This window comes from Bos taurus, chromosome 3 (assembly GCF_002263795.3).
Source record: "Bos taurus isolate L1 Dominette 01449 registration number 42190680 breed Hereford chromosome 3, ARS-UCD2.0, whole genome shotgun sequence".
NCBI classification, from domain to species: Eukaryota; Metazoa; Chordata; class Mammalia; order Artiodactyla; family Bovidae; genus Bos; species Bos taurus.
In genome coordinates, this window is record NC_037330.1 from 82179701 (window position 1) to 82203863 (window position 24163).

Sequence of the window (24163 nt, forward strand, 5' to 3'; positions counted from 1 at the left end):
ATAGAGGTAAACCAAGATTGTCACAGGCAAATTGGAACTTGTTGTCATTCTACTATTAGTAAACTTAAACAATGACTAATACTTATACAAAAGAAAATATGCAACGAAAAAGAGAATTTGCTTCTGACAGTCTAAAAATTACAGAAACAATGTGAAATCACAATTTTAAAAAGTAAAAAATGAATGTTAAAACCATGTAAAGATTTGGTTTGCAAAGAAAGAAATACTGCGTGAAACAGGTAGACTTATTAATATCACTTTGAACACAATTCAACCAACATTTAATGAGAGCCTATTACATGCAAAATTCTGTGAATTAAGGAAAAACACTATATGTAAAGTTCATAAATTAATAGTTGGTTAAACTATTTAAAATAACTGGTTAACCAATTAACCAGTTGGTTAGAAAGGGAAGAAACTATATATGAATACTGTGACTCAAGAAATGAAAATTTACATAGACTACATAGACTATAATAATTTACATAAGACTCCTTAATTATAATCTTTATAACTAGACAGCTTCTTCTATCCAAATAATTTTCTCAATCATTACAAGAATTTATAATAATGGACACCAAACTACATACAATATAAATAATCACTATCCCTAAGCCTGTTTCAGTCAGTTCAGTTGCTCAGTCGTGTCCAACTCTGCGACCCCATGGACTGCAGCACACCAGGCCTCCCTGTCCATTGACAATTCCCAGAGTTTACTCAAACTCATGTCCATTGAGTCAGTGATACCACCCAACCATCTCATCCTCTGTCATCCCCTTCTCCTCCCGCCCTCAATCTTTCCCAGCATCAGGGTCTTTTCCAATGAGTCAGTTCTTCGTATCAGGTGGCCAAAGTATTGGAGTTTCAGCCTCAACATCAGTCCTTCCAATGAATATTCAGGACTGATTTCCTTTAGGATGGACTGGTATGATCTCCTTGTAGTCCAAAGGACTCTCAAGAGTCTTCTCCAACACCACAGTTGGAAATCATCAATTCTTTGGCACTCAGCTTTCTATATAGTCCAACTCTCACATCCATACATGACTACTGGAAAAACCATAGCTTTCTAGCCAGACCTTTGTTGGCAAAGTAATGTCTCTGCTTTTGAATATGCTGTCTAGGTTGGTCATAACTGTTCTTTCAAAGAGCAAGCATCTTTTAATTTCATGGCTGCAGTCACCATCTGCAGTGATTTTGGAGCCCCAAAAATAAAGTCTGACACTGTTTCCACTGTTTCCCCATCTATTTCCCATGAAGTGACAGGACCGGATGCCATGATCTTAGTTTTCTGAATGTTGAATTTTAAGCCAACTTTTTCACTCTCCTCTTTCACTTTCATCAAGAGGCTTTTTAGTTTTTCTTCACTTCCTGCCATAAGGGTGGTGTCACCTGCATATCTGAAGTTATTGATATTCCTCCCAGCAATCTTGATTCCAGCTTGTGCTTCATCCAGCCCAGCATTTCTCATGATGTACTCTGCATATAAGTTAAATAAGCAGGGTGACAATATACAGCCTTGACATACTCCTTTCCCTATTTGGAACCAGTCTGTCATTCCATGTCCAGTCCTAACTGTTGCTTCCTGACCTGCATATAGATTTTTCAAGAGGCAGGTCAGGTGGTCTGGTATTCCCGTCTCTTGAAGAATTTTCCACAGTTTATTGTGGTCCACACAGTCAAAGACTTTGGCATAGTCAATAAAGCAGATGTTTTTCTGGAACTCTCTAGATTTTTCGATGATCCAACAGATGTTGGCAATTTGATCTCTGTAGGGCCACCCAAGACAGACGGGTCATGGTGGAGAGTTCTGATAAAACATGGTCCACTGGAGAAGGGAATGGTAAACCACTTAAGCAGTCTTGCCTTGAGAACCCCATGAACAGTATGAAAAAGCAAAAAAAAAAAAATCCTGTTTCAAATGGGTCACAATTTTTTGACATCACAACCCCTTACTCTGAGACTGAAAAAAAAAAGTTTTAAGTTGGCATTTCAGTTAAATAACCTACTACAGTTGACCCTGAACAACATGCAGATTAGGGGCACTGACTCTCCATGCAGTTGAAAATCCAAGTATAATTTACAGTCAGCCATCTCTCTCCGAGGTTCCTCTGGATCTAGGTTCCACAACCTCGGATTCAACCAACCATGGTTTCTGTAGTACAGTATTTACTATTGAAAGAAATCCAGGTATAAAGGGGACTGCACAGTTCAAACCCATGTTGTTCAAGGATCAACTGTATTCATCTTCAAAAGGTCTACTTTTCTTAGTGTCTGATACACAATATGTAGGTTTGTATGCAGGGAGTGAGGATTAATAAAATGATCAGGGCATGCTAGACAGCCATGGGCACAGTACAGCATGGTATCTTCTGGTGACAGTTATCTACCGCAGCAGCAACATCCATGTGAACAATCCTGGGTCCTGTATCTATCTGGCTGGAACTCAAAATCAAGATACAGTGAACCCAAGACTCCATATAAGTCAGAGTCCCTTTCAACAGCTTGAAACTGGGAAGCTGGGCCAGGCCAATAGTGGAAACCAGAGGACCCACTTCTCTAAATAGGGTTACCTGAACACAGGTACCAAACTGCGTTATTTCCAAATTCACGTAATGACAGGGCGCATTAGCACAAAGTTTTATTGTATTTACCCCAAAGAGTTGTTGAAGGAATGAATTAAACATGTAAAACTGTGAAGCAACTGCCTGACACAAAGTGAGTGTGCAACAGTAGTTCTAAGTGGTCATTAGCTACAAAACCACTGGGATGGATACAGTAGTGGCAAAGCATCAGATAATTCAAAAATCACATTTTGAACAATATAATTTGATTTGTTTTTCAGCTTCTTCTAAGGCAAAGGCTATTTTTCATTTACTTTAACACTGAGGTCCACTGGAGATAGCAAAGGAGGCATGGGTGGTATGCAAAGGTATACACTAACAGTAAAACCACCGGTTGGACTGGGAAGAAGGAATAATACAGCCAACGACTGTGCTACCTACTTTATGGAAATGCATAAGTAAGAAGAGAGAAATTTGTGGAAAAAGATAACTTAAAATTGTTTCAAGTAAAGCTTCAAAATCTACCCGTAGAAACAAAGCAAATAGTTAATTCTCCTGCTTTATATGTATCAGATCCACCTGAAAAGTTGGATAAATACCACTGGAATGGAATGTCCTTTCCCACTGAATTCCCATGTAATCTCAGTAGATGTTTTATCAGAAAAAAACTCTAGCTGCCACAGCAAACTACAAAATTACTCCAAATGTGTTATCATTAACTTCAAAATGTAATTTTTTCTAATATATTGTGGCTATTTTTGCTTTGTACAAAAATATATTCTATTTTAAAACAGTTCCAAACTTAAAGTTAAGTTTCAGGAACAGTTCAAAGAATGTCTATATATCAAATGTAAAAATTTAATAAAAAACACCTTAAGAAAAATTCAAAGAACAGAAAGAAGATATTTATTTTATACATATACACACACTAAAACAAATGATTAAACTGCAGAATACTATTATACACTGCCGAATACTACGGCAGACAAGACTTTAAAATCATCCCTGTGAACCCATCTCCTGGTATTCCTGCCACGTGTGTGTACATTAATTCCCTCCCCTTGAGTATGGACAAGACATGTGACTTGCTAGTAAACAACCAAGTACAAAAAAAGTGACAGGATGATCATTCTTATGCTTATGTTTTACATATATGGAAGATTCCATCTTGCTGGCTAAGCTACAGAGTACTCCCTTTCACTGACTTGGAAGAAGAAAACTGTCATGTTTCAGTAAGTGGGCATAGTGGAGAAGCCACATAGCAAGAAACTGCAGGGAGACTCTAGAAGATAAAGATAGATTCCAATAAGAAACCAAAGCCCTTAGTTTTATAGATGCAAGGAAATTAATTCTGCCAATAACTTGAGGCAACTTGGAAATGGTTCTTTCCCCAGCTGAGCCTCTGATAAGACTGCAGTCTCAGACAACAACTGGACTGCAGCCTCCGGAGACTCTGATCATAATACTGAAATAAGCTGTGCCCAGACTTCTATAATAAATGTGTGTTTTGGACTTCCCTGGAGGTACAGTGGTTAAGAATCCTCCTGCCAATGGAGGGGACACAGGTTCGATCCCTGGTCCAGGAAGATTCCACATGCTGTGGGGCAACTGAGCCTGTGAACCAGAACTACCGAAGCCTGTGCACCTGCAGCCCACGCTCCTCAACGAGAAGTCACTGCAGTGAGAAGGCAGCACCACGAGCAGAGAGCAGCTCCCACCTGCCACAACCAGAGAAAGCCCGGCACAGCAATGAGGAACACAGGGCAACCAAAAATGAAAAACAAGTGTGTGTTTAAGTAATCACCGTTTTTGTGGTCATTTGTTACACAGGAGAGAAAGTTAATGTAATTTTTTATCTTAAAATCACACAAATCATTACAAAAAAGATCAGCAATTCATCAGTAACATGGGGGAAATATATAAATATGCAAATTTGAGAAAAATATGATGATCAGTAAATACACCAAGGGCTTCACAGGTAACACCGTGGCAAAGAATCTGCCTGTCAATGCAGAGACACAAGAAACGTGGGTTTGATCCCTGGGTTGGGAAGATCCCCTGGAGCAGGAAATGGCAACCCACTACAGTATTCTTGCCTGGAAAATTCCACGGACAGAGGAGCCTGATAGGCTATATGGTCCATGGGGTCACAAAGAGTCGGACATGAAGGAAAATCAACATCACATGTACTCAAGGAAATGGAAATTTTAGAAGTCTGGTATTGTTATTATTAAATATTGGTAAGGATAAGAGATATTCTGGTATTGGTATCTATTATAACTGGCTACTTTAGAGATTCCACTTCTAGGAATCTACCTAGAAAAAAAATGTACACATGCATATAGGAGAAATGTACTTTAGTTAATCATTCCCCTACCAAAATATATTTAGGCTTCTCATAGTTATAACAATGCTGAAATAAACAGTGGTTCCCACAATTCCTCACTTATAAAACTGTGATCTTGTTTTAAAAAGCAACATACTCAGGGTAGGTGGACACTTCTCCTACCCCAGGTGATAAACCATGCCTGCACTAAGCCAGGCATTTCTATTAATGATTGCTTTAAGGGTGGAAAAGATTTTGCTCCATAACAAAAAGAGATGTAAAAAATAAGGTATTTTTATTATTCCTGCCTTGAATATGATTGTACAAAGTCACAGTGCTGGTAGCCTTGGCAGTCATCTGATCTTGAGGTAAAAAGCCTCAGGATGAAAAGCCAACATGCCAAGAAGAGAGGAAAGGAAGAAAATGGAAAAGCCTGAGTTCTTTAACTGCTATCATTGAGCCACTTTACCAGCCCTGCAAAGACCTACTTATGGAGATAATTATTTTATTGCTTTAACTACTATTAGGTTTTCTACTGCTGCTAAGTCACTTCAGTCGTGTCCGACTCTATGCAACCCCATAGATGGCCTCCAACCAGGCTCCCCCATCCCTGGGATTCTCCAGGCAAGAACACTGGAGTGGGTTGCCATTTCCTTCTCCAATGCATGAGAGTGAAAAGTGAAAGTGAAGTCGCTCAGTCATGTCTGACTCAGCGACCTCATGGACTGCAGCCCACCAGGCTCCTCCGTCCATGGGATTTTCCAGGCAAGAGTACTGGAGTGGGGTGCCATTGCCTTCTCCAAGGTTTTCTACTACTTAATGCCAAAAGTGCTTCTGACATCACACATTAAGGAATTGTCATTATAAAAATTATAAAAATTGTCATTTAAAGAAAAAAGTTGCTTGCATCTATCACTTTCAACTATGTATAATGAAATGGAATAAATCAGTTTTTAAATTTAGAATTATAAAGCTGACATTTTAAAACTTTACCTGATAGATTCTGATTTCATATTTCAGACAACTATATCACTTGAAAGTTTTGACTATAACTAACTTTCTAGATGAACACAGAAAGACTTCACACTTGGAAAACTGAAGTTAAAAAATAAGAAACCATTCTTCAGTCACATTACTAGGTAACAAAAATGGCAAACTAATCAAATTTGACAAAATTAGACAATTCAAAATATTAGAAATGTTATTGCCAACACAGATTTATATCCACTGTAGAAAATAGTGAACCTGTCAAAAGTATATATTTTCTGTTTTGTAAACTATGCCACTGAGATATATCTTTTTCAATGACAGTCATTATGAATGATATAACAATAAACTTCAAACTACGAAAAAAAAAGAAATCACACCATTTAAACATTAGAACTTGGTGCTTTCACTGCCATGGCCTCTGATTCAATCCCTGGTCAAGGAACTAAGATCGTACAAGCTGTGCAGTGAGGTCGAAAACAAGCAAAAAACAAATATGCACACATCTATTAAAAAAAACAAGAATATCAAATATTTAGCTGATCTCTATTATAAATACTCCAAATTTGGAGTAGGTAGAGCCAACCTGTTAATAGAGAGTTCAATGTGAAGTTCTTATATATAACTCTCTTTCATAAAGGAGTTAAATAAAAGCAGTGACCAAAGCAATCAAGAGAATGATAAAAACAGTTTGTACAACCAGGTTTAATCAAATAATCTACCAGGCACATAATAAGTAAAAAAAGAATACTATCATCAATTATCAGAACATGTTCAACAAAAATGGCAATGCACAGATTTTTTGAAGACATAACTACAGCTAACATTTACTGAGAGCTCATTACACTTCAGGCACTGGTGTAAGTGCTTTAAGTGAATCATTTTATTCAGTCTTCACAATAGCCCAGTGAAATATGTATTCTATTATTTCTATTCTGTGAGTGATAAAACTGTGGCAGAGACAGTTAAATAACTTGCCAAAGCTCACACTGCCAGTAAAGAATACAGGCTCCGTCTGAACACTAACACACACACATACACAGGCAGTCTGACTCAAACATCTACATTCTTCATCACTAAGCTACTGCTTCTTTACATCTCATACGTTCCTAACAGAGAAACTTGGAGGAACCGCCAAAAGAAATATTCTAAGCCCATAAACTTTCACAGTTTATATCCTGAGGAGCTTTCATGGCATACAGTGTCCTATCCTTAAAGTTCTAGTTTTGTATCATATTCCAGCTGGTAGTTGAGTATATGGTAACTTTCAGGAGGATAAAATTTCAAAATGAGCTGACAATATACAGGGTAACATATGTGACTTCAGTAAATAGGAAGAGGATGCTAAAGATGAAGAAACAGAGTATTTTCCTTTTAAGTAATTTCAAATAATCTACATTAACTGACTGATAATAAAATCAAGTTAAAATTATCCATACCATTGTTTGATGGGTAAATTAAAAGTAATCTCTTGCCAGTGTCTCTGAGCTTCATAATCACCAAACATAGGGGGCTTTCCAGCACCTAAAATAATAAGGAAAACAAAGCAAAATAAATTTATACTTCAATTATCATTGTCTTACGGCAATCACATTCAAGGAATGAGGAAGGGCAGACACTGAGGTTACAACTGGGATAATGTTAGGGGAGCGCATGAAGCTGAGTGGGAACCAATAGGTGTTCACTGCAGAGCACTCACCTTGTGAGCTCCACTGCCTTCCTTTGCCCTAATAAACAAAACAGAACTTCCTGTCCCACTGTCAGCTACATAAGCTTTTTAAATTAGCATTTTCTGTTTAAAAGAAAGCCAATTTGTGTTTATTTTCAACTCCCCTCCCCAGTATTTAGAGTATATAAGTACCTCCCTTAACACAATCAAAATAAATTTCCCAAAGTTGCTTGTAAATTGGAATTTTGTAACTCCAGTTCACTGAAAGACTCAGTATTTTTCTTAAATGGTAAAAAATTCTATAAAGCAAAGAATCTTTAAAAATATATATATATATATACTTTAGTATACTAGTGATTTTATTTCCTCATGAAAATTTTCTAAACTATAAAGATAGTATAGATGGAAGAAAAGGACACAGAAGTGACTTCAAAAGTCAGAGATGAGGTCTGAATTGTGGCCCTGCTAGCACACTGAGTGACACTGTGTCCCGGAGCAAATGACCTTAGCTCTCTAAGCCTCAGCACATTAAAAACAGAATCAATACTATCACACCTAAAGGACTGCTGGAATAAAGAAGATAATGAACATAAAATGCTCTGTGTAGTACCTGGTACACATAAACATTCAATAAATATTAACACTAATTAGGTTTCTTTTATTTTTATTTTTTTGGGCCATGCCGTGCAGCATGTGGGATCTCAGTTCTCTGACCAGGGATGGAACCCACACCCTATGGGCTAGAAGCACCCAGTCTTGACCACTAGACCACCAGGGAAATCCTTTACTTAGTTTTTAATTAACCAGTTGATAATACTAATCACAAGATATCCAAGTTTATTTTTACTTCATGAGAAACACTGTAAACTATACTGTCCAATAAGTATCATAAAACAATTGTAATAACATATGTCTGTAATTTACAAAGAGCTTTTATAAACTAACTATAATAACTTAAGGTCAAGTATAGAACCAAAAACCAAAGACATTGATTAGGTCAGGGTTTGATGTCAAATGAATTATATTAAAAACTGCCAGTTTATAGTTAACTTCTAAATTGCAAATAAGGGATAATAGATCTTTAATAACTATCAATAGACAGTGTCTACTACATGCCAAATACAACAATGAAATAGGGATTATTATCATCCCCAGTTCATAGCTGGCAAACTGGAAACAGGGTCACCGAGGTAATGAGTAGCACAGTCTGGTCTGGAACCCAGGCAGACCGGCTCCGTAATTCATGTTCCTAGCTCCTGTTGTGTATTGCCTCACAACTTGGTTAAGTTGTTGCCTCAACAACTAGGTTCTTAACCCTAAATCATTTTACATGACATAAAGGTAATTCCACTTAGTAAATAGTAAACAAACCACTCTTTAGCTAGCAGTTGATTACAAAATTTTATGAGAAAGCCCGAATAGGTACAGTACAGACACAGGTTTCTCAATCAGCAAGTAAAAAAACCACATGTAGTCATATATTCATTAATCCATTGGGAAGGTGTACCACACTGGTGAAGGACATATTATCACTTTTTACTCTAACCCAGATATTCTCTAGCTTTGAAACACAACATTAAGTAGATTTTTTGCATTTTAACAGCCATATTATACCACTATTCCTTAAATGCTAACATCTCCACCAAGGAGATACTCCCTATAATTATGGGGAAAGCAGATTAACATCTCCAAAGGGTATACACAGTGAGTGACTGCCACAAAGAACTGCCCACAGTAGAGACACATGGATACACACACAAAAACCTACCCCTGTCTCTCTCTCTTGGAAAGTACTATGTCTTGTTCATTTTTGCTTTCTCCGGATGTAAATGCACCTAGCAGATTCTCTGTGAATGATGATGTAGCAAGGATGTCAATATTATCAATATGATATAACAAGGATTTTAAGTTAAAAAAGATTTGAAATTTTGAGTCTCTGATTTTCCACTTACTAAATGTGCAACACTAAGCAGTTTGTGACAGACCAATTAATTACACCAAGGCTACTTTAGCACAATGCCCATACATTGGTTCCTGCCTCAAAACATCTTTAAGTTACTATCTGACATTTTGAAATTCCAAGCCTCCGTTCATGCTGCTTACTCTCTCTCCCTATTCATATAACTCTTGTTTCAACTCATATCCAACGTTTAAGAACCAGCTCAACTGCCAAATTCGCCACAAAACCTTCCCGTATAAATTAAAAGCACACTGATTATTAATTATTGACTTCTCAGAAGGGCAAACTATAGACATCGTACTTATGTAGATATATAATATGGTTAGATAGCATCACTGACTCAATAGACATGAATTAGAGCAAACTCCAGGAGAGAGTGAAGGACAGGGAAGCCTGGTGTGCTGCAGTCCATGGGGTCGCAGAGTTGGACATGACTTAGTGACTGAACAACAACAATATATTTTAAGCATTACTCATCAAACCTCTATATTATTGTTTTATTATTCAAACAAGTGGTGAAATACTTATTTTCCTTACATGAGGCCAGGGATTCTCAGTGTGATTACGGAAAAAGAATTATTAGCAACTTCAGTAGTGAAAACATTTCTAAGTACTTAAGAGCAAAATAAAGTGCCAAGAACTTTAGATGTAATTCATTTGATCCTCAACCTATGATTTTATCAGCATTTTACTGATGAAGAGACTAAAACTCTGAAATTTTAAAATAACTTGTGCACCGTCACACAGTCAGTAAGACACAGTAACATTCAAACTCACAGGTGTTTAATCTCAGTGCCTGAGTCCTTGTCAGAGCAGAAATGATTTGAATATATATAGAATCATGAGTTGAATAAGAAATAGAAGACAAGAGACATTACAAAAAATTAACACCAAAGGAAGTGTATCAATTGTTTAGTGAACTGAAAACCTGTTACCACAATATCTCAGAGCATTATCTCCTCCTTTTGTTTAACAAACAGCATATAAAAAAAGCAGAAATCAAAATAGGTAAGTAAAGCAGGTTTTTAAAAAGGAAAAAAATTGACTTCTCATGATACTTATGTTTTCAGTATCATATATTTGGTCACATGATTATACTATTTTCTAATAGCGACCTAAATGAGAATTTTAGTTCCAATGGACACAGAATGTGATTTTTCCAGAGTTCAAAGGAAACATATTGTGAGACATACAGTATATACTTTCAATTAAAACTTGCTCCATTAACTGAACAGAATGGGAAATTAACCTACAATTTTTTAAAAAAAGGAAAATAATTCCCCAATGAATTAACTGCATCCTTGCATGTGCATTTTATAGATGTACGTATGTACGCTGGTGGGTATGCTTCTCTTTTTAAGCATACAGCTACTGTCTATAGGAAGATAGGAATTGACTTTTATTGTTTGTTTTTCTTTGCTTTTTGGTCCACTGGGATAATAAAAGTCATAGAGAATCTTAAGTAATTTCCTATACCTGAAAAAATCCAACTATCTAGATTTTCTGAAATTGCTCTAGACTTGTGGTCAATGTGGAGGAATTTACTACAATTCTCTAACAAATAGAAGAATGGATAATGACTCTCTTTAGGGTTGAGAAACAAGTTTCTATCCAGAGTCTGACCTACTTCAATAAATTCAGCTGACACTGGCTATGAAATTAGTACTTAAGTTTTTAAAACTGCTAAAGTGCCCTTAAAGCAACCCAGAAGGACAACCCAACTGCACCTAAGGGAGCTTCACTTGGGAAGGGCAAAAAGGATTCCTTCTACTGTGATTAATTCTACAAATTCATTTACATGAAATTCAGAATTACATAAAGAAAACATATTAATGTACATTTACAAAGCTCCAATTTTGTCTCATTCTTAGGAAAATGAGCTTAAGCACCACTTAAATGTTCATTTTATTAATTGCTGAATTGTTCAGAATTATGTAGAATTTAAAAAACAAGTAGTTTCTTTGATAACAATATGTACTAATTGCCTTTACATTGAAATTTTAAACATGCTAAGAGAAGAGAATATGGCTAAAATTTTCCCTAATAATTCCCCTTTTATATGTTCCCAGTGAGTAAGAAGAAACATTACAAATAACAATGGGTAAGCGGAGAGAAAGTATACAGTATGTGCATCTCCAAAGAAGAAATAATGGCCAAATACTAAGCAAGCTCACCTGAGCTTCCCCGCTCCAGGGTTTCCTAATTACGATCTGAAGCAAAACGAAAGCAAACTAAAATAAGCACGTTAAAAACAAACTATAATCAAAAAAGTATTTCAATTATAGAGGGAAAAAAATCTCAACAGAATCACAGACGTTACACTCTTAAGTAATTCTCCCAATCTCCAATGATACAGAAGTTTGTCACATGCGAATATTGTTAACACTCTTTATGACAGAGTTGGGAACTCTGACAGAATAACCATTTTGGCATTTCTATTTTTCTCATCTGAAAAATGATTTAAAAAAAAAATGTAACAACCACCTACAAAAGATGCTACAAATATTTCCATTTACAGTAATAATACTCTTCTTACAGAGTAATCCAAAAGTACTTTTGTTGGCTTTCTTAGAAGACAGTTTAAGAGTAAGGTTTAACTTTTTTTGAAGTACAGTTGATTTACAATGTTGTGTAGTTTCAGGTGTACAACAAAGAGATTCAGCTATACATACATATATATCTACTTTTCCAGATTCTTTTTCCTTATAGATTATTCAAGATATTGAATATAGTTTCCTGTGCTATAAAGTATGGCCTTATTTATTATCTATTTTATACATCAGATCAGATCAGTCGCTTAGTCGTGTCCGACTCTTTGCGACCCCATGAATCGCAGCAGCCAGGCCTCGCTGTCCATCACCAACTCCCGGAGTTCACTCAGACTCATGTCCATTGAGTCAGTGATGCCATCCAGCCATCTCATCCTCTGTCGTCCCCTTCTCCTCTTGCCCCCAATCCCTCCCAGCATCAGGGTCTTTTCCAATAGTCAATTCTTCGCATGAGGTGGCCAAAGTACTGGAGTTTCAGCTTTAGCATCATTCCCTCCAAAGAAATCCCAGGGCTGATCTCCTTCAGAATGGACTGGTTGGATCTCCTTGCAGTCCAAAGGATTCTCAAGAGTCTTCTCCAACACCACAGTTCAAAAGCATCAATTCTTCCGCACTCAGCCTTCTTCACAGTCCAACTCTCACATCCATACATGACCACAGGAAAAACCATAGCCTTGACTAGACGAACCTTTGTTGGCAAAGTAATGTCTCTGCTTTTCAATATGCTATCTAGGTTGGTCATAACTTTCCTTCCAAGGAGTAAGTGTCTTTTAATTTCATGGCTGCAGTCACCATCTGTAGTGATTTTGGAGCCCAGAAAAATAAAGTCTGACACTGTTTCCACTGTTTCCCCATCTATTTCCCATGAAGTGATGGGACCGGATGCCATGATCTTCGTTTTCTGAATGTTGAGCTTTAAGCCAACTTTTTCACTCTCCACTTTCACTTTCATCAAGAGGCTTTTGAGTTCCTCTTCACTTTCTGTCATAAGGGTGGTGTCATCTGCATATATGAGGTTATTGATATTTCTCCCGGAAATCTTGATTCCAGCTTGGGTTTCTTCCAGTCCAGCGTTTCTCATGATGTACTCTGCATATAAGTTGAATAAACAGGGTGACAATACACAGCCTTGATGAACTCCTTTTCCTATTTGGAACCAGTCTGCTGTTCCATGTCCAATTCTAACTGTTGCTTCCTGACCTGCATACAAATTTCTCAAGAGGCAGATCAGGTGGTCTGGTATTCCCATCTCTTTCAGAATTTTCCACAGTTTATTGTGATCCACATAGTCAAAGGCTTTGGCATAGTAGTACATATATGTTATCCCCAACCTTCTGAGTATCCCTCCACCCTTTCCCCTTTGGTAACTGTAAATTTGTTTTCTGTGTCTGAGAGTCTGTGAGTTTTTAAATAAGTTCATTTTGATTCCACATATATATGATATCACATGATATGTCTTACGTATTTCCAAAGACAACTTTTAATTGGGTTTTTCCTTAGTCCTCCATAACCCATTCCAGCTACCAAGTAACTCCCTCCTTCCATTCACTAACAAAGCTCCTAAAAGTTGCTGTCTACTTATTAATTCCAGTCATTTGTGGTCTGATAATTAGGAGGCTCACAATGGCCTCCTAGTGATCCTCTATTTTAAATTTTCATTCTATTTGACATGTCTAAAATTTGACAGTTAGCTAGTCCTTATTTTTTAAAATTCCCTGATTTCCTGGCTTCCAGGATAGTAACTTCTCTAGGCTCTAATCCTACATCGTTTCTTCTCAGTCACCTTTAATCATTTCCCCTTCTCCATGGTTAAATCTGTTTTCTCAGTGGTTAAATCTGTTTTCCTCTTGCAATAACAGACACTCCCAACTCTGTGGCTTCAACCATCATCTGTATCGACCTTTTGTAAACATCAAAATAACCTGTGGGTCTTTCAAAAACACCAATGAAACTAATTTCCTGCAACATGGCAGAAACAGAAAGTCAGAAAAAATGCCTCCAGTATAGGAAAAGTACATATTTTTAAATTATTTATTTTATATGTTATACATATACAATTTTAATGTATGGCTGAATTAGCAGCAAAATAATAGAATTCTTTAGAGTCCAGAAACAAACAAACAACAAAAAAAAGGATAGACCCAGAAGAGTAAGCATTTGTCCTGAGGGTATCCAAACATCTTTAAGTGGCCACTACCCAAGGTACTGACCAGCTCAATGCCATGAGTAAGGAAGTAAAGCTTTGTACTTGAACAGACAGGAATTCAGTGTCAGAAAAACCTCTACTAGAATAAACCTTTGACGAGATGGTGAAGATAATATTTATCTCTAGGTTGGCTCTTAGTAGTACATGAAAAAAGAAGTCTCCCCAAAATTCCTAACCATATGCCGACACTCACCCTGTTTGGGACCTGAATTCATGTGAAGTATATGCCAAAGAAATCTTGAGATGAGAATCTGGTTTGACTTTTGCTAAAAGTGCCCAGGTACCTGGCAGGAAGCAACACAAACCCTCTGTGAAAAAATACACAGTAAACTCAGGCCTCAAAGAATTTCCACAAGATATAAGTACTAGGTAATATGAGCTCACAATTCAAAAAAATCACTAACCTCATGAAGAAACAAAGTACTATGAGCAAGAGTCATCAGAAACAAACTATGAAATCAGACGGCAGAAACTGGAATTTTCTGATAGGTAATATAAAATAAGCATGGTTAGTCTATTTAAAGACAAAACAGAACACACTGAGAGTATGCTGAGGAACAAGAGATGATCAGAAAGATCAAGAAGATACAAATAGGAAACAAGCAGAAGTTGTGGAAATTAAAAACATAATAGCTGAAATCTGAAAACTCAATAGACAAGTAAAAAAACAGATCAAACACAATTAGAAAAGTAAAAATTAGGAAGACAGATCTGATGATTATAAAGAAAGCAGTGTGAAGACACGGTAAGATGCTAAATAAAAGCAATTATAAAGTAGAGGAAAGAATGAAAAGACCCAACATATATCTAATAAGACTTTGCACAGGGAGATTAGAAATGAGAGAGAAGTATTTGAAGAGATAACAAAATTATTCTCTGCTATACCACCTACACTTGGCACAGAGTGAGTGACCAACACATATCTGTTGAATGATTAAAAGAACAAAGATATAACATATTTCTACCAGAGTTCTATAAGAAAGAAAAAGAATGAGAAGGGACAATGGCTGAGCATTTTCTCAAGAAACAGAAGGTACAACTCCCTAGAGAGAGAAATCAAAAATCCTAAGAGGATAAATTCTTTAATATTCACATGTAGATATACCACAGTGCAACTGCAGCAAGAAAGAAAAGACATACCATCTACTAAGGAAAGACAATTAAAGTGACAGCTGATGTCTGAACATCAGCAACAGAAACTAGAAAACAATGAAAGATTTTTGAAGTATTGATATTAAGAGAAAATAACTGTCAATACAGAATTCAATACCCATAAAAACTTCACAACAAAGAGGAAAATGTATTTTCAGTCAAAAATGGAGTTTGCCAACAACAGACTCTCAAAAAAACTCTTCTGAAGATGTACCTCAGGAAGAAAGAAAAGGATCTCAAAGAAAGATATACTATGTAAGACGGACAAACAAAGAAAATGAGGGTAAACCTAAGAAATATTGATTATATAAAGCAACAGTGACTAACACCTAAAATCATGAAAGAAATAAAATCTTGGGCAATAATACCATTTTAATTTGAGGCAGGAAGTAAATATTTGTAACTATAGTTAAAATGTTTCTAAGGCCCTAGCATTGTTCAAGACAGCATTATAGATTTTGTTAAGCTAATGAGTAAGTCCTGAAAGGACAAAATAAAGTATAGCCTCCAAGTCAGGAAGAGAGACAAAATGGAATTAGGGAAGGGAATTGGTTAGACAGATTTGAATCACAGGGATTCAGAGGTAGAGGGTAAAAGAATAGAAAAAGATATATCAAGCAAAAAATAAGCTAAAGAAAACTAGTAAAGCAATATTAATTTTAGAGAAAACAGACTTTAAGACAAAAGCATTACCGTAAATAAACAAGGACATGACAGTGATGTCATAAAATTCAACTCACAAGGAAAAAAATTCTAAATCACCTAATTATACTGATTCAAAATATTCAAAAGGAAATTGACAAAACTACAAAAAGAAACTGCTACTCTCTCAATAACTGGTAGATCAATTTGGCAAAAATCAGTAAGAATATAAAAAAAACTGCATCAGAACACTGAGTAAATGGGTATATGCAGATTATTGAACTGGAGAATATATACATATTAAGCACACAGAGCATTTAAAAAAATTGATCACATACTAGCCCAAGTTTCAACACATTTCAAAGAATTAGTCCCATACATAAAGACTCTCTTTCTGTTGTTATTTTCTACTATACAATTAAATTTAAAATATCAAAGAGATCATTGTTAAAGCCTAAATATTTAAAAATTTTTAAATATACTTTCAAATTATTCATGAGTCAAAGCAAAATCACAATAGAAAGTACAAAATATTACCTCTAGGGTGGTACTTGAAAGAAAATGTATAGCCTAAATGACTTAATTAGAAAGAAATGACTGAAACTTAATAAGCTAAAGCATGTGCTAAACAGCTAATGTAAGAATAAAGCCAAGCATACTACTGAGAGGATAAGAAAAGCTCAAATTAATTTTTTGAAAACACTAATAAAATCAATAAATGTCTAGTAAGGCTGATTTTTTAAAATGAATCAACATAAACCATATCTGAAATGAAAAAGGAACCATAACTAGTTATACAGGAAAGATATAAAAAGTAAGAAAACATAATAATTTATATCAATATATTTTATTTTTTATTTTAATTTTTATTGGAGAATAGTTGATTTACCGTGTTGTATTACTTTCTGTTGCATAGCAAAGTGAATAAGTTATACATATACATATATATATATCCACTTTTTTAGATTCTTTTTCCATATAGGTTATTACAGAGTATTGAATAGAGTCCCCTAAGCTATACAGTAGGTCCTCAATAGTTCTCTCTTTTATATATAGTAGAGTGTATATGTCAACCCCCGTCTCCCAATTTATCCCTCTCCGTCTAGTCAAGGCTATGGTTTTTCCAGTGGTCATGTATGGATGTGAGAGTTGGACCATAAAGAAAGTTGAACACAGAATTAATGCTTTTGAACTGTGGGGTTGGAGAAGACTCTTGAAAGTCCCTTGGACTGCAAGGAGATCCAACAGCCCATCCTAAAGGAGATCAGTCCTAGGTGTTCATTGGAGGGACTGTTGTTGAAGCTGAAACTCCAATACTTTGGCCACCTGATGCGAAGAGCTGACTCATTTGAAAAGACCTTGATGCTGGGAAAGACTGAGGGCAGGAGGAGAAGGGGACGACAGAGGATGAGATGGTTGGATGGTATCACCAACACAATGGACATGGGTTTGGGTGGACTCCGGGAATTGGTGATGGACAGGGAGGCCTGGTGTGCTGTGGTTCATGGGGTCGCAAAGAGTCGGACACAACTGAGCGACTGAACTGAACTGAACTGAACGACACATTTTGGGGCTTCCCTGATAGCTCAGTTGGTAAAGAATCCGCCTGCAATGCAGGAGACCCCAGTTTGATTCCTAGTTCGGGAAGATCCCCTAGGGAAGGAACAGGCTACCCACTCCAGTATTCCTGGGCTTCCCTTGTGGCTCAGCTGGTAAAGAATCACCTGCAATGCGTGAGACTGGGGTTCAATCCCTGGATTGGGAAGATCCCCTGGAAAAGGGAAAGTCTATCCACTCCAGTAGTCCATGGGGTCACAAAGAATCAGACACCACTGAGCGACTTTCACAACACATTTTAAAACTCAGTTGAAATGGGCAAATTCTTAGAAAAATATGAATTATAAAATAAATCAAAAAGAAACAGAAAGCCCAAATGTTCTATAACCATTAAGGAAGTTAAATCACTGAACATTTTCCCACAAAGAGAATTTTAGACCCAAAGAGTTTTTTTAGCAAGTTCTAGCCAAGCATTTAAACTACAGACAATTCCATGGGACTTCCCTGGTGTTTCCACAGGACTGTACTTCCACTGCAGTGGGGCACAGGTTCAATCCCTAGTCAGGAAACTAGAACCCTACAAGCCACATGGCACAGCCAAAAAAATAATAAATGAATCACAAACAATTTCAATTCTGAATACTATTCTCAATTGTAGGAAAAGAGGGTATGCGCCCTAATTCATTTTATGTGGCTAGCTGGCTAGCATATCCTTGATAAATTTGACAAAGGAATTTCAAAAAGTAAAACTGTAAGCCAATTTTATTTGTGAGCATGGATGATAAAATCATAAATAATTAATAAGCCAATCTGCAATATACTTTTTAAAAAAGGTACTATATCACAAATAGAGTTATGCCAGGAATGCAAGGTTGGTTCAATGCTAGAAAGAACAAATGATAAATTAAAAGCACCTGTTAAATTTAAGAACAAGATAAAGATGCCTGAATCATTACTTCAACACTGTAATAAACTACTAGAATTAAGAAGACAAGAAAAAAGAAAGAAAAAGGATAGGGAGTAAAAAAGAGGAAATAATACTCTAATTCACAGATCACTTTTTTTTAACACAGAAGTTTCAAAACATGGGCTTCCCTTGTGGCTCAGCTAGTAAAGAATCCACCTGCAATGTGGGAGTCCTGGGTTCGATCCCTGGGTTGGGATGATCCCCTGGAAAAGGGAAAGGCTACCCACTCCAATATTCTGGCCTGGAGAATTCCAGGGACTATATAGTCCATGGGGTCACAAAGAGTCAGACATGACTGAGCAACTTTCACTTCACTTTAAAACATACTTCAGATAAATTATCATTTTTGGAAGGTTGCCAAATATTAACAAATCAACCACATTTTCATTCCCCTGGAACAGACATTTAGATAAGCAATTTTTTAAAAGATACTATCTACAATGGGGAGGGAAAAAATATACAGGGTATCTAGCAATACACCTAAGAAAAGATAAGTAAAACTTTCATGTAGAAAACTATAAAATTTCGTTGAAAAACATTAAAGATTTAAATAAATGGAGAAACATACCATCTTAATGAATTAGAAGCCTTACTATGTTAATGATTGCCAATTCACCCAAATTAATCAATGGTATAGTATATAACTCCAATTAAAATCCAAACAGAGTTTTTCATAGGACTTTAACAATCTGATTTTTTAAAAAACATATACGAGGAATTCCCTGATGGTCCAGTGAGTAAAGACTTGGCACTTTCACTGCTGTGGCTCCGGTTCAATCCCTGGTATTGGGAACTAAGACCCCATAGAGCAGAGGCAAAGCACTGACTATGGAATAAAATATTTTTGAGTTACAGTTGTCATTTATCAGTTGTCTCATTTTCCATTTGTAAGTTAGAAATAATACCTATCTTCAGTGGTTGTGATATTAAGGAAAGTACTCAATGTCTAGCATTTGGTAAATACTTAGAAAATAGTAACTCTACCTCTATTATTATGATTGTCTCATTTGTCTCTTTACATCCAACTTTCTTCCTACAATCGTTTTTCATGATAATAATAAAATAGTAAAAAATAAGTTATTTTTCTACAACACAGCTAACTACATAGCCAAATCTCCAGCCATGCCTCCCTATCCTTTCTTTCCTTCTTTTTATGCTATCTAATACCAAATACTTTCTGTGAGTATGGATTCACTGTGTCTGCCCTCTGATGCCCTCTTGCAACACCTACCATCTTACTTGGGTTTCTCTTACCTTGGGTGTGGGGTATCTCTTCATGGCTGCTCCCAGCAAAGCGCAGCCGCTGCTCCTTACCTTGGAAGAGGGGTATCTCCTCACCGCCACCCTTCCTTACCACAGCCTTGTCTAACTCAATGAAAATAAGCCATGCCCGTGGGGCCACCCAAGACGGGCGGGTCATGGTGGAGAGATCTGACAGGATGTGGTCCACTGGAGAAGGGAATGGCAAACCACTTCAGTATTGCCTTGAGAATCCCATGAACAGTATGAAAAGGCAAAATGACAGGATACGGAAAGAGGAACTCCCCAGGTCAGTAGGGGCCCAATATGCTACTGGAGATCAGTGGAGAAATAATTCCAGAAAGAATGAAGGGATGGAGCCAAAGCAAAAAGAATACCCAGCTGTGGATGTGACTGGTGAAAGAAGCAAGGTCCGAAGCTGTAAAGAGCAATATTGCATAGGAACCTGGAATGTCAGGTCCATGAATCAAGGCAAAATCGAAGTGGTCAAACAAGAGATGGCAAGAGTGAATGTCGACATTCTAGGAATCAGCGAACTAAAATGGACTGGAATGGGTGAATTTAACTCAGATGACCATTATACCTACTACTGCGGGCAGGAAGCCCTCAGAAGAAATGGAGTAGCCATCATGGTCAACAAAAGAGTTTGAAATGCAGTACTTGGATGCAATCTCAAAAATGACAGAATGATCTCTGTTCGTTTCCAAGGCAAACCATTCAATATCACAGTAATCCAAGCCTATGCCCCAACCAGTAATGCTGAGGAAGCTGAAGTTGAACGGTTCTAGGAAGACCTACAAGACCTTTTAGAACTAACACCCAAAACAGATGTCCTTTTCATTATAGGGGACTGGAATGCAAAAGTAGAAGTCAAGAAACACCTGGAGTAACAGGCAAATTTGGCCTTGGAATACAGAATGAAGCAGGGCAAAGACTAATAGAGTTTTGCCAAGAGAATGCACTGGTCATAGCAAACACCCACTTCCAACAACACAAGAGAAGACTCTACACATGGACATCACCAGATGGTCAACACCGAAATCAGATTGATTATATTCTTTGCAGCCAAAGATGGAGAAGCTCTATACAGTCAACAAAAACAAGACCAGGAGCTGACTGCGGCTCAGATCATGAACTCCTTATTACCAAATTCAGACTTAAATTGGTGAAAGTAGGGAAAACCACTACACCATTCAAGTATGATCTTCATCAAATCCCTTATGATTATACAGTGGAAGTGAGAAATAGATTTAAGGGACTAAATCTGATAGATAGAGTGCCTGATGAACTATGAAATGAGGTTCGTGACACTGTACAGGAGACAGGGATCAAGACCATTCCCATGGAAAAGAAATGCAAAAAAGCAAAATGGCTGTCTAGGGAGGCCATACAAATAGCTGTGAAAAGAAGAGAAGCAAAAAGCAAAGGAGAAAAGGAAAGATATAAGCATCTGAATGCAGAGTTCCAAAGAATAGCAAGAAGAGATAAGAAAGCCTTCCTCAGTGATCAGTGCAAAGAAATAGAGGAAAACAACAGAATGGGAAAGACTAGAGATCTCTTCAAGAAAATTAGAGATACCAAGGGGACATTTCATCCAAAGATGGGCTTGATAAAGGACAGAAATGGTATGGACCTAACAGAAGCAGAAGATATTAAGAAGAGGTGGCAAGAATACACAGAAGAACTGTACAAAAAGATCTTCACGACCCAGATAATCACGACAGTGTGATCACTCACCTAGAACCAGATATCCTGGAATGTGAAGTCAAGTGGGCCTTAGAAAGCATCACTACGAACAAAGCTAGTGGAGGTAATGGAATTCCAGTTGAGCTATTTCAAATCCTGAAAGATGATGCTGTGAAAGTGGTGCACTCAATATGCCAGCAAATTTGGAAAACTCAGCAGTGGCCACAGGACTGGAAAAGGTCAGTTTTCATTCCAATCCCAAAGAAAGGCAATGCCAAAGAATGCTCAAACTACCGCACAATTGCACTCATCTCACATGCTAGTAAAGTAATGCTCAAAATTCTCCAAGCCAGGCTTCAGCAATACGTGAACCGTAAACTTCCTGATGTTCAAGCTGGTTTTAGAAAAGGCAGAGGAACCAGAGATCAAATTGCCAACATCCCATGGATCATGGAAAAGCAAGAGAGTTCCAGAAAAACATCTATTTCTGCTTTATTGACTACTGCAAAGCCTTTGACTGTGTGGGTCACAATAAACTGTGGAAAATTCTGAAAGAGATGGGAATACCAGACCACCTCACCTGCCTCTTAAAAAATCTGTATGCAGGTCAGGAAGCAACAGTTAGAACTGGACATGGAACAACAGACTGGTTCCAAATAGGAAAAGGAGTACGTCAAGGCTGTATATTATCACCCTGCTTATTTAACTTATATGCAGAGTACATCATGAGAAACGCTGGACTGGAAGAAACACAAGCTGGAATCAAGACTGCCGGGAGAAATATCAATAACCTCAGATATGCAGATGACACCACCCTTATGGCAGAAAGTGAAGAGGAACTCAAAAGCCTCTTGATGAAAGTGAAAGTGGAGAGTGAAAAAGTTGGCTTAAAGCTCAACATTCAGAAAACGAAGATCATGGCATCCGGTCCCATCACTTCATGGGAAATAGATGGGGAAACAGTGGAAACAGTGTCAGACTTTATTTTTCTGGGTTCCAAAATCACTGCAGATGGTGACTGCAGCCATGAAATTAAAAGACACTTACTCCTTGGAAGGAAAGTCATGACCAATCTAGATAGCACATTCAAGCAGAGACATTACTTTGCCAACAAAGGTTCGTCTAGTCAAGGCTATGGTTTTTCCTGTGGTCATGTATGGATGTGAGAGTTGGACTGTGAAGAAGGCTGAGTGCGGAAGAATTGATGCTTTTGAACTGTGGTGTTGGAGAAGACTCTTGAGAATCCCTTGGACTGCAAGGAGATCCAACCAGTCCATTCTGAAGGAGATCAGCCCTGGGATTTCTTTGGAGGGAATGATGCTGTAGCTGAAACTCCAGTACTTTGGCCACCTCATGCGAAGAGTTGACTCATTAGAAAAGACTCTGATGCTGGGAAGGACTGGGGGCAGGAGGAGAAGTGGACGACAGAGGATGAGATGGCTGGATGGCATCACTGACTCGATGGACATGAGTCTGAGTGAACTCTGGGAGTTGGTGATGGACAGGGAGGCCTGGCGTGCTGCGATTCATGGGGTCGCGAAGAGTCGGACACGACTGAGTGACTGAACTGAATACCAAATACTTACAACCATGGTCTCATGCCACGTACCGTATCTCTGCACATGTTCTACTGTCTAGAATACGTTCCCCATTTTATTTGCGTAGCAAATTCCAACTTATCTTTCAAACCTTGAATTCAAACACCATCCTGTGAAAAGTTTTCTGCAGTGCATCCTGATCATTTTCTATGTTAACATGGAAACTCACACTTCAACATTTAATTATCACATTGTATTGTGACTCAAAATTCTCCAAGCCAGGTTTCAACAATACGTGAACCATGAACTTCCTGATGTTCAAGCTGGTTTTAGAAAAGGCAGAGGAACCAGAGATCAAATTGCCAACATCCGCTGGATCATTGAAAAAGCAAGAGAATTCCAGAAAAACATCTACTTCTGTTTTATTGACTATGCCAAAGCCTTTGACTGTGTGGACCACAACAAACTGGAAAATTCTGAAAGAGATGGGAATACCAGACCACCTGATCTGCCTCTGTGTTCAGGTCAGGAAGCAACAGTTAGAACTGGATAGCGAACAACAGACTGGTTCCAAACAGGAAAAAGGGTCCGTCAAGGCTGTATATTGTCACCCTGCTTATTTAACTTATATGCAGAGTACATCATGAGAAACGCTGGGCTGGAGGAATCACAAGCTGGAATCAAGACTGCCGGGAGAAATATCAATAACCTCTGACATTCAGATGACACCACCCTTATGGCAGAAAGCAAAGAAGAACTAAAGAGCTTCTTGATGAAAGTAAAAGAGGAGAGTGAAAAAGTTGGCTTAAAGTTCAACATTCAGAAAACTAAGATCATGGCATCTGGTCCCATCACTTCATGGCAAATAGATGGGGAAACAGTGGAAACAGTGACAGACTTTATTTTGGGGGGCTCCAAAATCACTGCAGGTGGTAACTGCAGCCATGAAATTAAAAGATGCTTGCTCCTTGAAAGAACAGTTATGACCAACCTAGACAGCATATTCAAAAGCAGAGACATTACTTTGCCAACAAAGGTCTGGCTATTCAAGGCTATGTTTTTTTCAGTAGTCATGTATGGATGTGAGAGTTAGACTATAAAGA

At 37.5% G+C, this 24163-nt stretch overlaps 1 protein-coding gene across 1 annotated transcript in view; it reads right to left on the reverse strand.

The window, feature by feature from the left end:
• Window positions 1–24163, reverse strand: part of ALG6 (ALG6 alpha-1,3-glucosyltransferase) — a 58600-nt gene that overhangs the window by 30139 nt on the left and 4298 nt on the right. Inside the window, exon 3 of the mRNA NM_001075432.3 lies at window positions 7314–7398. Coding sequence (NP_001068900.2) covers window positions 7314–7398 — 85 coding nt within the window. The remainder of the gene's footprint in view (window positions 1–7313; window positions 7399–24163) is intronic.